Source organism: Ostrinia nubilalis, chromosome 21 (assembly GCF_963855985.1).
Source record: "Ostrinia nubilalis chromosome 21, ilOstNubi1.1, whole genome shotgun sequence".
Classification (NCBI taxonomy): domain Eukaryota; kingdom Metazoa; phylum Arthropoda; class Insecta; order Lepidoptera; family Crambidae; genus Ostrinia; species Ostrinia nubilalis.
The window spans coordinates 10771623-10787512 of NC_087108.1; the positions used below are offsets into that span (position 1 = coordinate 10771623).

General features: G+C 36.7%; 1 protein-coding gene across 3 annotated transcripts in view; it reads left to right on the forward strand.

Annotated features, from left to right (window-relative positions):
• Positions 1-15890, forward strand: part of LOC135082510 (max-binding protein MNT-like) — a 59897-nt gene that overhangs the window by 36094 nt on the left and 7913 nt on the right. For all 3 annotated transcript variants that reach the window (XM_063977310.1, XM_063977308.1, XM_063977309.1), the window contains 6 exons: positions 8791-9013; positions 10677-10908; positions 13282-13417; positions 13698-13762; positions 13877-13993; positions 14450-14527. In XM_063977310.1, the coding sequence (XP_063833380.1) occupies positions 8791-9013; positions 10677-10908; positions 13282-13417; positions 13698-13762; positions 13877-13993; positions 14450-14527 (851 nt within the window). The remainder of the gene's footprint in view (positions 1-8790; positions 9014-10676; positions 10909-13281; positions 13418-13697; positions 13763-13876; positions 13994-14449; positions 14528-15890) is intronic.

Sequence of the window (15890 nt, forward strand, 5' to 3'; positions counted from 1 at the left end):
ACATGTGTATGGATCAACGTGTGAAAGCAAAAAACCGAAAACACGTGTTTTTATAGGGGGTAAGTAGGCCGCAACTCGCGATGTATCTAACAGTTGATACATGTCTTTTTCCTTACTTCTTCACATCAGCCGGGATATCTTTTTAAATACCGGTGTGATTTAAATGAATTTGGTATCAATTAAAAGGTAAAAGTTTAATCTTTAAAATGGTGCCACTTTTTTTGTTACTAACAAATTCGTTAGTACACAAGATCGCGTGGAAACAACTTCATGTAAGTGATTCCATAGTTTTGCTCGCGAGTGTAGTAGTTACATACAGCGATTTGTTACGTCCTGTCCGTTTTGTGTTAGATTACATTATTTAAGAGAGGGTTATAACAGTTTTGATAAATTTAGCTTATTCATTAGGCATTATAGGCACATAATGAATAATGACTTGACTTACTTATGGTCCTATGTCCCCTAGATGGGGCAGAGGGCGTCCACAACAGTCCTCCATCGCGTTCGGTCTTGAGCTATGTGTTTGATCTCGCTCCAAGTCTTGCCGATCTTCTTCGCCTCGTCTGCCACAGTGCGCCGCCAAGTTTGCTTGGGGCGACCACGTTTGCGTTTTCCTTGGGGGTTCCAATACAGAGCCTGCTTGGGGATGTGATCGGGATCCCTTCGGAGAGTGTGGCCAATCCAGTTCCACTTGCGGCGCTTGATCTGCTGGTCGATCGGAATTTCGTGGCAGCGTTCCAATAGCTCGACGTTGGAGATTTTCTCAGGCCAGTATATGCCGAGAATTCGGCGAAGGCAGCGGTTGACGAAGACCTGCAGCTGGTGCGAGATGACCTTGGTGACCTTCCACGTTTCACACCCATAGAGCAGCACGGATTTAACGTTGGACCCGAAAATTTTGATCTTGACCCTTCGGGTCAGTTTCCGTGACTGCCATACGGGGCGAAGTTGTGCGAAGGTGGCTCTAGCCTTGGCAATGCGCGAAGTGATGTCCTCTTCGGTACCTCCAGTCTCTGACACGACGCTCCCGAGGTAGGTAAAATTGTGGACACGTTCCACATCCTCTACACCAATCCGTAATGGTGTGCAATTCCTCACTCCAGATCGCATCTCTTGGGTCTTCCGGCAGTTAATTTTGAGCCCCGTGATGCCCGCCTCTCGATGTAGGTCATCAATTTTGGATTGCATATCGTGATGCGTGTGGCTCAGCAAACAGAGGTCATCGGCATAATCTAAGTCTTCTAAGACTCCGATTATACCCCACTCTATTCCACGCCGTTGGTTTTGATATGCACGACACATGACTCCATCCAAGACTACCAAAAAGAGAAGCGGCAAAAGCAGGCAGCCTTGCCGGACGCCCGCATGCACCTCAATGTCTTCGGAGATGAGGCCGTCGTGAGTGACTTTACAAGAATATTTCTTGTAGATGGCCTTACTGAAAATTCATTACTCTGTCGGTTTAGTATTTTGTTAATTACCACCATGTACGTAATGTACATCAAAAACGTATTTGTTTACAATTACGATTGATATAAGCAATATCTTAAATTAAAAAGTAGAATAAAATGTAAAAAGCTTTATTTGTGAACGTTAGGTGGTATTTCTGTCAAATTTCAATACACTAAGTATTACAGTAATAAGCTTCTGCAGATATCGCAAATAAATGAGATTCAATGTTCAAAACAATTCAGAAATAAAAACTGTTCAATTCACTCACACATTAGGTTAATTATTCACTGCAATAATCACCAACTATCTGAATCGCGGGGTGGGTCATGTCAGGTGGCGGGCGCGGGCGGTACGAGTCTTAAATAATTTATCGGGGATTCCCCGTTCAAAGGTAAACGACCGAGTAACCAAGTGACAATGTTGCCAAGTTATAAATTGTAAAATAACCAAATATTCGTCAAACATCAAAATACCCAGGTTATATTATAATAAAATGATATTGCTTATTTATGGAATTTGTTACGTGTATACAGATAGAAAAACCGATTTAAATCCGGGTTTCGATTTTTAAAACCGGTTTTAGAATTCGTCGAAAAAGAGCGGTTTTTCCGATTTTTCGGTTTCCGATTAACCGGTTTTGCATTCCCTAATCACCTCACTGGTTTTTGTATGAAGGTCGGATATTAAATAAAATCGAGAGCGTCGTCTTGGTGATAGAATATTCTCGATAATACGCCGATAACAATTACGTGATAAAACAAAACAGAAAAGGCGAAAATAGGTATATTGAGGACATTAAAGAACCGTTTATAATGTAAGGCTAGGTTGCACCATCTTATTTTAACTTTGACAAACGTCAAAAATCTGTAATACTCCATACAAAAAACACCGGTTATTATCGTTATATGTAGTTACGGTCAAAGTTAGGTGGTGCAACTCAGCCTAAGAAAATCTATAATTACGATACAAGTAAGAATGATCGCTTGATGAAGAACTTTGGATAAAGATGAATGGGACCTAGAGCAGGGTTGGCGAACCAATGGCACGCGTGCCAATGATGGCACGCGACATAATATTTTGGGCACGCCACCAATCACAAATTCAGTAATTCAATAGTAAATAATGTGTTTTGATTATGAGCTATCGTATTTGCCGTCATCAGTTAGTGCCACTGTAGAGTAAGGTCGTGTCACTCACCAGTGGTGCCACTTGATAGCATTAGGTGTTAATTTAATGGCACGTGTCTATGACTACTTCAATTTTTTTTTAATTAGTGGCACGTTCAAACTTAAAGGTTCGCCATCCCTGACCTAGAGGCTAGTGGAAGATCAGGCTTTGTAGATATCAAAAGGGACGTAGGGAATTTTATCTTTGTAAGTTTTTGTGGTTACCAAATCTAAATTCATATTTATGCTTTCAAGAAATCAGCTGATTTCGATAGCTCAATAGACTTAGTGATAAGCAGGTTGAAAAATACGCAAGGAGAGTCGTGGGCAGAAGCTTGCTATAGTTATGTTTGCTTGAATAATCTTGATATCTTTACAACGGCCATAGAATTCAGAAAATATTCATATTGTACAGGTATGTAAATGTAACGAAAAATCGTCTTATACTAAATGACAATACATATATTTCGTGGAAAGCATTCGCTTTACACTCGGTTTAACATTATGAAAATGATATTACAATGAACTGTCTGGAACATTTTTGGTTTTGTAAAAAAAGAAGTATGATCTATCAAAAGGAAAATGTAACATAGATACAGTTTAGGGAATTGCTGAAGCAAGGAAAAGCGTGGGTACTTGACTATTCAAGGGAGGTTATCAGGTAGAAATAGTTATTCATAGTTGATTTATTAGTGACCAATACAATATTAAGGCTGAGTCGCACCATCTATTTTAACTTGGCAAACGTCAAAAATCTGTCAAACTCTATAAAAAATACACTGGTTATTGTCATTGCTTGAAACTCAGCCTTGGTATAGAAAATTAAAAAAAAAAAAAAATTTCTTTATTTTCTTATAAGACACATTTACAGGGGTTGGGTGTCTCCTTTTAAGTTTAGAAAACCTGTATTAGGAGACGCCCGCTCTTTCGATCAGTTTTATATAATAAGAAAAAGAAAAGAAAAAAAATTACTTGTTTTTTTTTTAAATAACAAAGAATCGCAATTTTTTCATTCATGTGGCATGCTAATGCTTGGACCGATTGATTGAGTGAATGAGTTTGATCCCGCGTTTCTTCTCAGCACTTGCCATATGTTTCTCTCGAAGCGTTTGTAGAGCCCAAAACATAAGGAGACATGTAAAGTGCCTCATAAGGGCTACCTTTTTTTTATTTTGACATTCATAAGTGCCACTAGTGGTCTAAATTGAATAAAACATTTTTGATTTTGATTATGACTCGCGTACCGAATTCTCCAATCGCCAAATTCGTTGTGGTTGCTGGTATGAATCCTTTTGGGGAATTGGGGACAATGTTATTATTACGATGAGCACGATCTACTTACTATAATAATAATCTAGAGTGAATAATAGTATGTAGTTGTATAGTTTCTAACAATATTAAGTAACAGTTCTGTTGCGCAATTGTTTTAGTTGTGAATTTCTCGCAATTTCATAAAGAAGGGCTACAGATTACGTCATTACGACTTGAGGTAAAGCTTTGTAACTAAGGGCGGATGAAAGCTTTTTCTCAAATCTTTATCCTTATTTTTCTTTGCAAATGTAAAGACAAAATAATATAATACGTAATTCGTAAGTATTCGTACTTTTTTCTTGTCGTTGACAACGAAGGTTCTTATACAGTTATTTTTTCTGAAGTAAATGATTGATTTATTGATATAAAAGCTTGTCGGCGCCGGACACAGATGCTGCAAATTATTACTGATGATTAATAGTACCAATCTTAATATTATGTTATCTGTAGAAATCTGTAGAGCAGAAGGTTTGTGATTCCTAAACGTAACACCCGACTGATGCGCAGAAAAAGATAACTGTCAATCAGTTGTGTCATGTCAAGTGTGAGCAGTCGGCTGCGAGGTTATCTTTGAAAGCGTGTTGAGTTTGGTGGAACGTTAAATTGTAGGAAAAGTGGTTGTCAACCATCCAAGATATTATCTCCTTGCCCGTTAACCCACGCCTATGGAGATTCCACCCCTAGAGTTCCTTCTGATAGAGACCCAGTGCCTTTAAGCTAATTAATTCATTTAACAGATTAGCTAGAAAAAAACAGACGGACATAAAGAAAAAAAGGTTCTATTCTCAAAGTACAGTAAACTTTCATGCATTCAATATCACTGTTGACATGAAAAACTGATATTCAATTGACTTGTGAATTTTCTATTATTTACCTACCAAGTTCTGCTCCAGAAGTGTTGTTCACTGCTGAAGTATGGTTTCGCAATAATGATGCCGAATTATCGATAGCTCTACAGTATCGATAATCAATTAGTAGTTAAATATTTTCGGTAGTATTGTTTGGTTTGAAGATTTGCAAATAATCTGTATTAACCACTAGTAATCATTGGAAAATGTGACAGTTTAGGTAGAGATACCATGGATGGAAGATCTAAAAATATTTTTTGATCTTCCATGGTATCTCTAGTGGATAATACAGATAGAGCAAAAGATTATTTGCAAATCTACAAACCAAACAATACTATCGAAAATGTTTAACTACTAATTATTGATTGTTTTGTTTGTATCGCTAGTCTTATCCTACCTATGGTGTGATTGACCCTGCTTTCGCTGGAAAATGGAACCTGATAATAGTATTTTCACGTCCTGAGCTATCAATACTAGATTATCGACTCTGTTAACAGTACTATCAATAGTGACTCACGTCGGTCAACTATCGATAAAATCGTACTGCCATCTCTACAGCACTATTCCGCAACTGTTTTCAAAGTCAGAGGCCAACAGCCTGCGAGGTTCACCTCCACAACTGTTAAATAATGCCAGGCTAATTCGGGATAGTCGACTATATTCAAACTATATTCAAACAAATCACATTGATGTATGAAGCTGAATATTGTTTTCAATGTCGCCAGGTCAACGGCTCTACGATCACCTCTAGTCTTATTCACTGAATATGTTGACTATTGAACATTGTGCAATGCTTTCCCAAATCTAAACCCTATTTTCAGAGAAATAGGTTTCTAAATGAAACAATGTAGATTCGTATTTGGTTATTAGAATACATTGCTTAAGAAAACATGAGGATTTTAATACGGGAGCGAAATGCGTATTATAACGTTATGTTGAAGACAAAAATATTCGTAACTAAATAGAGATACAAGTTTGTATAAACAAGTATTACTATAAATATAAATAAAAAAATATTTTTTTGTTAATTTAATACACAAAAATGCAAACAGAAATTAATTATTTAATAACATGTATGAACTAAAATGTAAATAAATAAGAGGAAGATACTTTTTAAGTGAAAAATCATTTTGTAAAGATTGAGCATTAAAAAGGTAGAGTAAAAAAACATAAATAAACATTTAAGTGAACAATACTAGTAGACAATATTGACCACGTCTGACAGGTAGGCACTACAAAACCTACTTTTTTTAAAATCTTTAATGTTTTTTGTCTGTATGCAATATGCATCCAAAACCAAAACTCTATGACGCATCGGCATAACCTTCCCAATAATACATTTGTTGAACCTAACTCAGAACAATGAAATATAAAAATATATGACGACAGCACATCAAGCTGGCCCAAATACTCCAATCGATTTTATACAATAAATATATTTTTATGAGGTTGAATAATTATATCGACGACGATACTAAAAATAGCAATTTTTTTTATCCACAACGAGGAAGCTCTTGGCCTGTATCTCACCACAGAATACATAATAGTAGCAACAGAAATTGCACTCCTTTGTGTAGGATCAGATGCCGACATTTTAACGGTAATAATAATAATGCAAAATATCCAACGCACATGGTGCATTCGAAATCGCACCTTACTGCTATGCTCACAAGAGCGCAATTTTTTTGTGTTCAGAATTGATCTACCTCACAGCTCAAGCGTCAGGGTTGTATAAGCAAAGTAAAATAAATAAAAACTTAATTTTAAGAAGCATTTATTGTATTTACGATTGGTAAACTTTAATCTAGTGGTTTTTGTATAATCGTACCATCTCTAAAGTACCTATTAATAAACTTCAGTGTTACGATAATTCGAAATTGGACAAACAGTTCTGAAAGGTGTAGTGTCGGAAAATAGACACGGTGAAGTAAAGTTAATGTTTATATTAGCTAAAATAATTTTTTTGCTACAGTTTTTTGTCATAAGTATTTCAAAATTAGTTAAAAAGTGTAGTTTTTTAAATTATTTAAATTACTACAGTTAATTATTATTCCTAAATATTACGATTTTCCATTATAGAAGGATAACAGTGCTGTTGGAACAATAAACCTTGATTGTGACGATGATCGACCGAGCGTGTATAGAAATACGCGTTTGCTGACAGGCGCGTGGCGGCCCTGACTGATTTGCAACTTGAAGTTGTCGCGCGCTGTAGGTAATTATCTCGGCCGGCATAGGCGAGTGACGGAGGCCTGATCTCACCTGATGGTAGTGATGATCAGGCCGAAGGTGGAAGCGAGCTTCACCCGGAATCCTCAACCACGGAGGAACTGGCTATCTTACCTCTAACTGCCGGAACACTACAATGCTGTTAACATTGTTGTTATGGCGACAGTCTTAGGTAAGATGGTGGTAGCTATCCAGGCGGACTTAGAACAAGTCCTACCACCAAACAAACCTAACAGAAAAATCTGCCTCCCTGGGAATCGAACCCGGGACCTCTGCGTCTGAAACAGGTGGTCTTACCATTAGACCACAGAGGCGGTTGAAATTAATTATTAATTTATTTGCCAAAAATTTTCCAAACTATGTTTTTACTCAGAAAAACATAATACCTAGAATTTTACATTTAAAAGTAGGTACACACATATTATGTAATACATCAGACTTCGGGTAGTGTGTTTCTGTTATTACCTAAATTGTTTTTCTTAAATGGTAATTTGGATTTAAGATAATTCTACGTAAATACGCAAATGTAGGTAATTTTTTTAGGACTTTATGTCGTTGTATTAAATGCGATTTTGGAGTAAACATTTTTTAATCTAATGTGGCGCCTGAATTATTTGAAATTAAAATTCTCAAATTGGAACAAACAACTCCTGAAAACATTGATAAAAAAACTTGTAGACCACTTTTCACGCAAATAAACTGATTTGTTTTGATTTGAAAACAAAAGTTTTCAATTTTTATGGCTTGTGCAAAACCTACTAAAATCATTTAGAAATCAATCCACTCAATTGAAGTAAATATTATTCAAAAAGATACTCAAAAATAACAACGCAGGTGTCATTGGATGATATGAATGTCCAATTTTATTTATTTACTTTAATTTAAACTCTATGTACTAATAATGTCACTAGAATAATTCCAGTATGTACTGTCTAAAGACAGACTGGTACTAAAATGAAACTGAATAAATTTTAAGTCGTCTCTACATTTTTTATTAACATCCGACTCTACCTGTAGATCTGTCTTACTACGTTTCAGAACCTGTTTTTGTTCTGTGAGTGCTTGCGTAAACACATCCACAAAACACATCGCTCATGATTGGCATCATGGACGCTTAACGATTTCATTATCAAGCTATTCTACAAGCATTATTAAATTATTATTAAACTGATAGACGTAATAATTAAACAAATCAAGCCCGATAACTACCTAATAACTTATACACGTGGATCCGACGACTAATCTCCGAACTGGTTGGCCGACGTCTTTTATTTTTGTGATAAACTCTACAGCTGATTTTGCGCGTGGCAACCGAAATGTCACCAACACGCGCGATGCCACATGTGCTGACGTCACCCTAATCAGCTCGCGTACGCCACGCCCTAACAACCATCTCTTTCATTACTATCAACATAATCGCCCGTCTCGTTCTTCATTGCAGCGTGACTGATTACAACATCATCACACCAATTTCAACCGTATCACTATACTCATACGGTCCACTATCATTCGAGAGCCCCTCTTTACTACTGACGTAGGATGTTGTTTGTGCGGTTGTCTCTTTCTATTCGTGTATCTCTCGCGGCCGATTCGAACTCCTATAGAGCTCTGCGCGCCTGGTACTTTACCGCCACGGATTGCAGCCGCCGACGAGCGGTTGACACGGGTTTGACAAGTGGTGACCGAACAGACCGCAGCAGCGGTGCGCAACCTAGCGAAAATGGTGTATATTGTAATTGTTATTGAGGAGACGCAACGTGTTTGACGTGTTGTTTTGTTTACAGAGGAGGAGCCGAAGTCGCCTTTGTCGGTGCGGGTGGTGACCGGATTGCCGGTGCCGGCGGTGCCGGTACGGAGCAACGGCGTGGTGCGGCCGCCGTCGCCGGTACCCCCCTGCCTCCCCGCAGCCCCCGCGGAGCCCCAGCCCGCGCCGGTCGTGGCTGCCCCCGCACCGCTCGACTTCATACAAGAACATTCCAGGCCCCGTACAACGAGTAGTAGTCATGGGTACGTATGCGCTCCTGGTAGCTGCGCTGTCTAAAACAGCTGGCATTCTTTGCACGGTTGCGTGTTTTATCGGCCATTTAGATAAGTGAAAAACAATACATTTTACTAGTAAATTGTATTGCCAATACGATAAAATCATTTACGTCATGGATACTTTTAATGTTAGCTACTTTAATTCTCGATTGATTCTCTGTTTACTTTTACATATTATTATTACTTTGTTTGATATGATGACGGTTACAATAATATCAATGTTCATAACTTAATTAAACTTAACCACATTGAATTCAGATCATTAATGGACTCTACCTAATCGAGTATGCATTTTACAAGGTATTCGATTTGGTTGAGACTTGAGACATTGTGGTCAGTAAATGTAATTAAACCAGTAGCAATGACTACGTGGTTTAGAATTTAGATAAAAAGCCACGGTTACCTAACGATTAATGTACGAGTAATAACAGCTTCTTTATGATGTAGTTGCTACAACCATTACTAGATGAAGAATACTACAGACAAAGACGCAACGCAATCCATAAATAAATGTTGATGTTAAAATTTGTCGTAGAATAACTGGTTTTAAAATAAAATAGAAACTGACGACTCTACCATACATTTAATGACTTAAAAAAAAAGAAATTATCTGTATTTTTCCTCATTTTCGTGACGAGGGTTTTTTTCAATAAATACTTATACATATATTTGATATACTTTACTAGAACCTTTTGCAGTGCATTAAATTAATACAATAAAATGTAAGCGGGTCAAAATAGAAATTGTAATGTATCCTTGCCACGATGGACGTGTTTTTCAATAGATTGCTGTCAAGGTTTGGTTTTTAATATACGTGAATTGAATAATATTATAATCGTAGTCGTTCTTATTGCTTATTGGCCACAGCAAACCTTGTGGACCGCATGTATCATGCAATCAGATGCATCAAATGCATGCATACGACCCGTAGTTAGCAACGTAATTTTATCGAGGTCAAAATTAAACGGGCGCTTGACGATTTAATCTTGGCATTAGTAAGTGATATTTCTAATAAATACAATGCCCCATTTTAATATCAATCTAATAAATACTTTACAGTTTTAAATGCGTTTGCGTCAAGGTGAAATTGCTTTTTCAAATTAATCTTGATTTGCATCGTAAATTTCAGTCATGTTATATTAAAATTTATTGTAAAAATGGGTTAGGTTGGTACAGAAGCTGCTTAAAATTCTAAGCATTAACTTTAGGTGTGATCTTTAGAATACTTTTAGTATGTAATTTGTTCTTAAATTAAAATGTTGTATGTGCCTAATTAATACCATTTTAACTCTACATTGCTTGATGAAAATCGTATCGATTTTTTTTTCTAAGTCCATTCAAATTCCAGTTCCTACTTTTGATAGATCACTGAGTACGTTTACTTTGATTACCTACAAGGAAAATGCAGTCATTTTCAGTAGAATTTTGTATAAACATGACTGTATCTTTTGTTTCTGTACTAATCTTGAAAATCGGCAAATTTTACCCCTTCTGTCGGTCTCACTATCGATTATTGTGCTATTCTGTAGCTCGTTCTAAATGCTAGTCATTATTTTGTAATTCTATCCCATCTGAATGACCAGCTCATACAGATAATGATTGTCAATCTCATTTTCTTTTTCTCCCACAGCCTCCCCCAAATCCCCTCCCCACCTTCGGTCAGCAGTAACGGCAGTGGGAGCAGCAGTAGCAGCAGCGTCCCCCGAGCAGGCACCAGGGAAGTCCACAACAAACTGGAGAAGAACCGGCGGGCGCACCTCAAGGAGTGCTTCGAACTCCTCAAGAGACACCTCCCGGCAACTCCCGATGACAAGAAGACGTCAAATCTATCGATACTTGGCTCGGCCATTAGGTATATACAGGTCAGTACTGTCATTTGTTTTTTATTTGAAACAATTTCATACAGTGTTCATAATTTCATATTAGGGTTAGTAAAAGAAGAGACTTCATTGGCAACACGTTATTCATAAATTAAAACATTGCTGGTACCATTTAAAAATCCGATTTGTAGATTTAGGGGTATGGTGTTAGGTTGGTGGTGATTAGGGATAACTAAAGAATTCTTGAAGACTACTGGTCTTAAATAAGACAATGCACATTAATTTTTCTAACTCTACGTATAGAGTCGTACATTATACATCAATGTAACCAGACCAAAACTAGACCCAATACAAACATCAATTCTTCAGGTTTTAATGATTTTACACCTCAGATGATGCAACCTACACGACAAAAGAAAGAGAAACATTTTATTTCCGTTATGTAAGATGCTAACATATGCTTACAATTAGTTCTCCTCTCGGTAACACAGCCAAAAGAATAATTATTCTAAATATAGATATTCAGCATCACCGCGCGCTAACTGTGCAAGTTTAGTACTCTGCCATGTTAAGCGAAACCCATCTGCGTCATGTGAATTTTCTTCCACAAAAGTGCCTAAAATAATAGAACTAAATGGAGTTACTTTGCTTCGGTGCACGTGTAATTTGGTAATATCACGTGAAAACGTGGTCGCAGTAGTAATTTAAGAATGGTTTGCGACATACCTGAGCTTTTTTTTACGTATGGGTCAATGTCAGTTACGTAATTGTTTTTCCTCATGGGCGAGCCTTTTTCCTCTTTCCTAACTGTTAGGGACAATCAGAAAAAGTAATAATAATGTAACAGCTAGTCAAAACTCTATTACTTTCAGTTTGGCATTAAGTTCGCCTTATGTACACTCTTTTATGTGCATAGAAGTTTGAAATAAATAAATAATATTATTAGTTAAACATAATAATATTCATCCTTAGCCCTAAATTGCCCGACAAGATCCATAAGTGTCCATAATATACCTATCATCCGTAACTGTTACATACGTTATACTTTTAACCTAATGGATATGCAATAAACTGTAGAGTTTGATTAAGTTGCATAGTTGTCTTCTTTGCTCATTGTTGTTACCAAGTTGAATAATGATAATACGCTATTTTTCAATCTCCACGTCATTATCCACATAATCATTTATTCTGTAGAATAAATTGACGTTTTGACAATATACAAAAACTGTACATTTTCAGAAAGAAAATCTTTATTTGGCACTTTTCATGAGTACATGAGATAAACAACTTTAAATAGGTAATCTCTCATGTATTTGACTGAGATATCATATTGCTAGCTGTCAGGATCATCAGAAATGGCAATGCCAGATTTTGTATGGAAGGTTGCACCTTGCAATTTCTTACAAAACTTGCGCGCAAAAAGCAAATCTAGTATGTAAAATCATCAAACTTCTAATGCTCGTAACTCAGTTCAGACTGAGTTTAGAGGTATGCATGTCATAGTAAGTTTGGTTTATTGCACTATTTTGTAATCAAAAAACGGTTTGGTCGATGGCCGCGCGAAAAAAAAAGGCGCTAATTTCCGGCATTGTCTTTTCAGTGATTGCCTTTTTGGCTGCAATTTGGTTATCTTTGTATAAATTATAAAAAAAGGCTTTTTTGCCTTCATGAAGCACAATAATTAAAAAGTTATTTGAGCAGTAATTTTTAATGTTAGACTAGTGTCGAATAGGAAACCAAACAAAATAAACTCTTGAATCTCTTTTGAAATTTTCCTTTGTATGAAATTTTACAGTGTAACCCGTCCAACAAGTAAAACAGCTACCAGGACTACATAAATGCGCGTAGGTACTGCTCTTACAACTGTAACGTAGCACGTTATACTTTCTACGGCTTTCCTCTGTTGAAACGTTTGGCGCGCGTCGTCGGAGGGTACGCGAAGTAGGTACCCGACTTTCGTAATTCGATTATTGTACGGCTTCTCTACGCATACAACCTTACAAACTTTCGAGTAGATCTTCCATAACTTTCTTTTGAAATTTTTGACAAACCCCTTCAGAAACCTACTTAGTTGAACTGTTTCTTGGTTGATCAACAAGTTTCAATTTAATTGTTTGAGAAACAATAAAGAATCTCATGAAAGTACCGAAACTTCGTCCCTCCACAATTTATATGAATTTTGAATTTCGTAAAACAATCGCATTGTTTCGCGATGACAAAGCCAGCCAATTTCTTGCGAACTTTCGGGTGCAGGTATAAAAACCGATAAACGGTTTTATTAATTTGTTACTATGTAAAAGTGAGAATTATAATCGTGATGCAAATAATACATTCCAAAGGTTGGCGTAACCTTTCGAGTACGCGAAACGTATCATAGCTCCATGTGTTTATGTGCGCCTGGTACTTTATTCGCAGGTTCTCCGACGTAAAGAGCGCGAGTGCGAGCACGAAATGGAGCGGCTGGCTCGCGAGAAAATCGCGTCGCAACAGCGGCTAGCCGCCTTGAAGCGAGAAGTGTCGGTGCGCGCCTCCGTCCGCCCACGGAGTATCGGTACGTTCACCTCTAAGCGATTCATGCGCGCCTGGTACTCGTGGCTGAGATTATTTAATATTTGGCGCTAGAGGACACTTTGGCGGCCACGGTTAATTAAACCGATCATCATCATCGATTTTTAATTGTTATTTTTCTCGATCAAATAGCCATTCCAATGACATCATCATTTATTTCCATATACAATTTTTGTTCGTTTAATAAGAGATCACAGAATTGATTGATTTTTACAAAAAAAAAAAGGATTTTTTTGTTAATAAGCCCTATTGTTTCATTTCAGATTCTACTGAAGACAAAGATAGGGATGAAACAGTTAATAATCAAGTCGTAGGAATTCCCATAAGTGTAAGTTGTCATCAACTAGTAGACTAGTAGTTAGTAACGAAACATTAACTCATTTGCATTAATTACATCAATCAAACAAGTTGGCGTGCTAAGGTATAATCCGTCTGATTTCAGATTACCTCTTCGCCGCCGCGGTCGGTAGCTCGGATGGATGCCTCTCCACCTCACACCCTCAACTTGAGCACGAAGCTGCGGACCTTGCCGATTCAAATAACGCCAACCACCTCGCAGGTATGGGCTCCTGGTACCGCGTTACAATTTAGAGCTGACTAATCTTGGATTAGGTGGGGTTAGATGGGACGAGTTTAGCGGTGTTTAGAATACTAGCGCCATCTGTTGTGTGAGTTTGGAACTACTAAGAATTTTTTGTCGATAGATGGCGCTATAAATTTATGATTTATTGCAAGCATTTATCTTTTGTTATTGTTAATGTTTTATGTTGATAAACGTGTCAATTAGTACTGATATACAAAGCTTGTATTGTAGTTTTGTTACACAGTAAATATAATTGCGATATATTATTATAAATTACGATAGCTAAAAAATTAAAGATTTACGAGTTGGTACTTTTTTACTTGTAAGTGTTCAAATGACCCGAACTGTAATTATGATTAATGATGATTTGCTCAATATAATTATGAATTGTTAATTTAAGAATTTACTAATAAGGAATGTTTTTGTTCGTAGGTCGTACGGACTTCGTACGGTTCAAGACATAACACGCTCACCTTAACCACGCTCGCACCGGCCGATGCGCCGACACAGGTAAATAAAATATACATTGTGTCCGGGCATGTAGAGATCAAACTTTAAGGGCGTAATCTATGGACAATTTTATCGATGAAAATACTTCAAATTTGGGGCTAGACCCATTTCTCGCAAAATTACAAGGATTTAAGTTTTGAATTTTAAGTTTTCACCTCTTCCTTCAAAAACAAGTGATAGCGTGGGTAGCTTATCACTAATAAGCAAAAATTTTATATCATGCGATAGCCAATAAAATTATCTATTAGCAGAAGTAGAAAACAGATACAAGGTTCATATTGTTAATGTATTAGTCTATGTCTATTAGTTTTGACGTAATTGTTGAACAAAGATACCCCTTCCCAGCAGTTTCCATAGTAATCGGAATAGGTTGTGTGATTCTTTCAGGCAGTGCATTTTCGCATGTCGCGTGCGCTATGGAAACCGCTGGGAAGGGGTATCTTTGTTCAACAATTACGTCAAAACTAATAGACATAGACTAATAAATTTACATTCGTTTTGTAGAATAGCTCAAATACTAATAATACAATGCAAATAAAACATACCTTAACGACCTGGTTTTTCTAGTGTTGGAAATATAACTGATAAAGAAGTGAAAAAAGTCATGTTTTTTTCTAATTAAATCCATTCTTACTTCCATAAAATGTATGAAACTTGTTTCTGTTTTCTACTTCTACTAATAGATAATTTTATTGGCTATCGCATGATATAAAATATTTGATTATTAATGTTAATGCTACCCACGCTTTCACTTGTTTTTGAAGGAAGAGGTGAAAACTAAAAATTAAAAACTTAAATCCTTATAATTTTTCGATAAATGGGTTAAGCCCCAAATTTGAAGTATTTTTATCGATAAAATTGTCCTTAGATTTCGCCCTTAAAGTTTGATCACTACATGCCCGGACACACTGTATAAAACTAGCCCCCATTTTCAAGCAAAATTATGTTAGTATTTTCATGGTTTTATAAGTGCTCTATATTAAGAAAACTCGAATAAGTAGGAAGGTAGGACACCTTTCAGAAGTCATAAAATATGACTGAAAGTAAGCCCGATCACTTCCAAGCCTATTGTATGTAGATATCTTTTGAAAATAACGAATGTTTTCAATGGTCTAATAAACACATCGAGAGATTAATTGATTGCAAAATACTTAAATTGTCGCCAAAATTATTAATAAATTAGCTGTTACCCGCGGCTTCACCCGCGTGAAATTCAGTTTGTCACAGATCGTCGTAAATTATAGCCTATGTGTTATTCTGGGTTATAAACAATAATACTGTAAAGTTTCGTCAAAATCCGTTCAGTAGTTTTTGCGTGAAAGAGTAACAAACATCCAGACATTCAGACATCCAAACTTTCGCA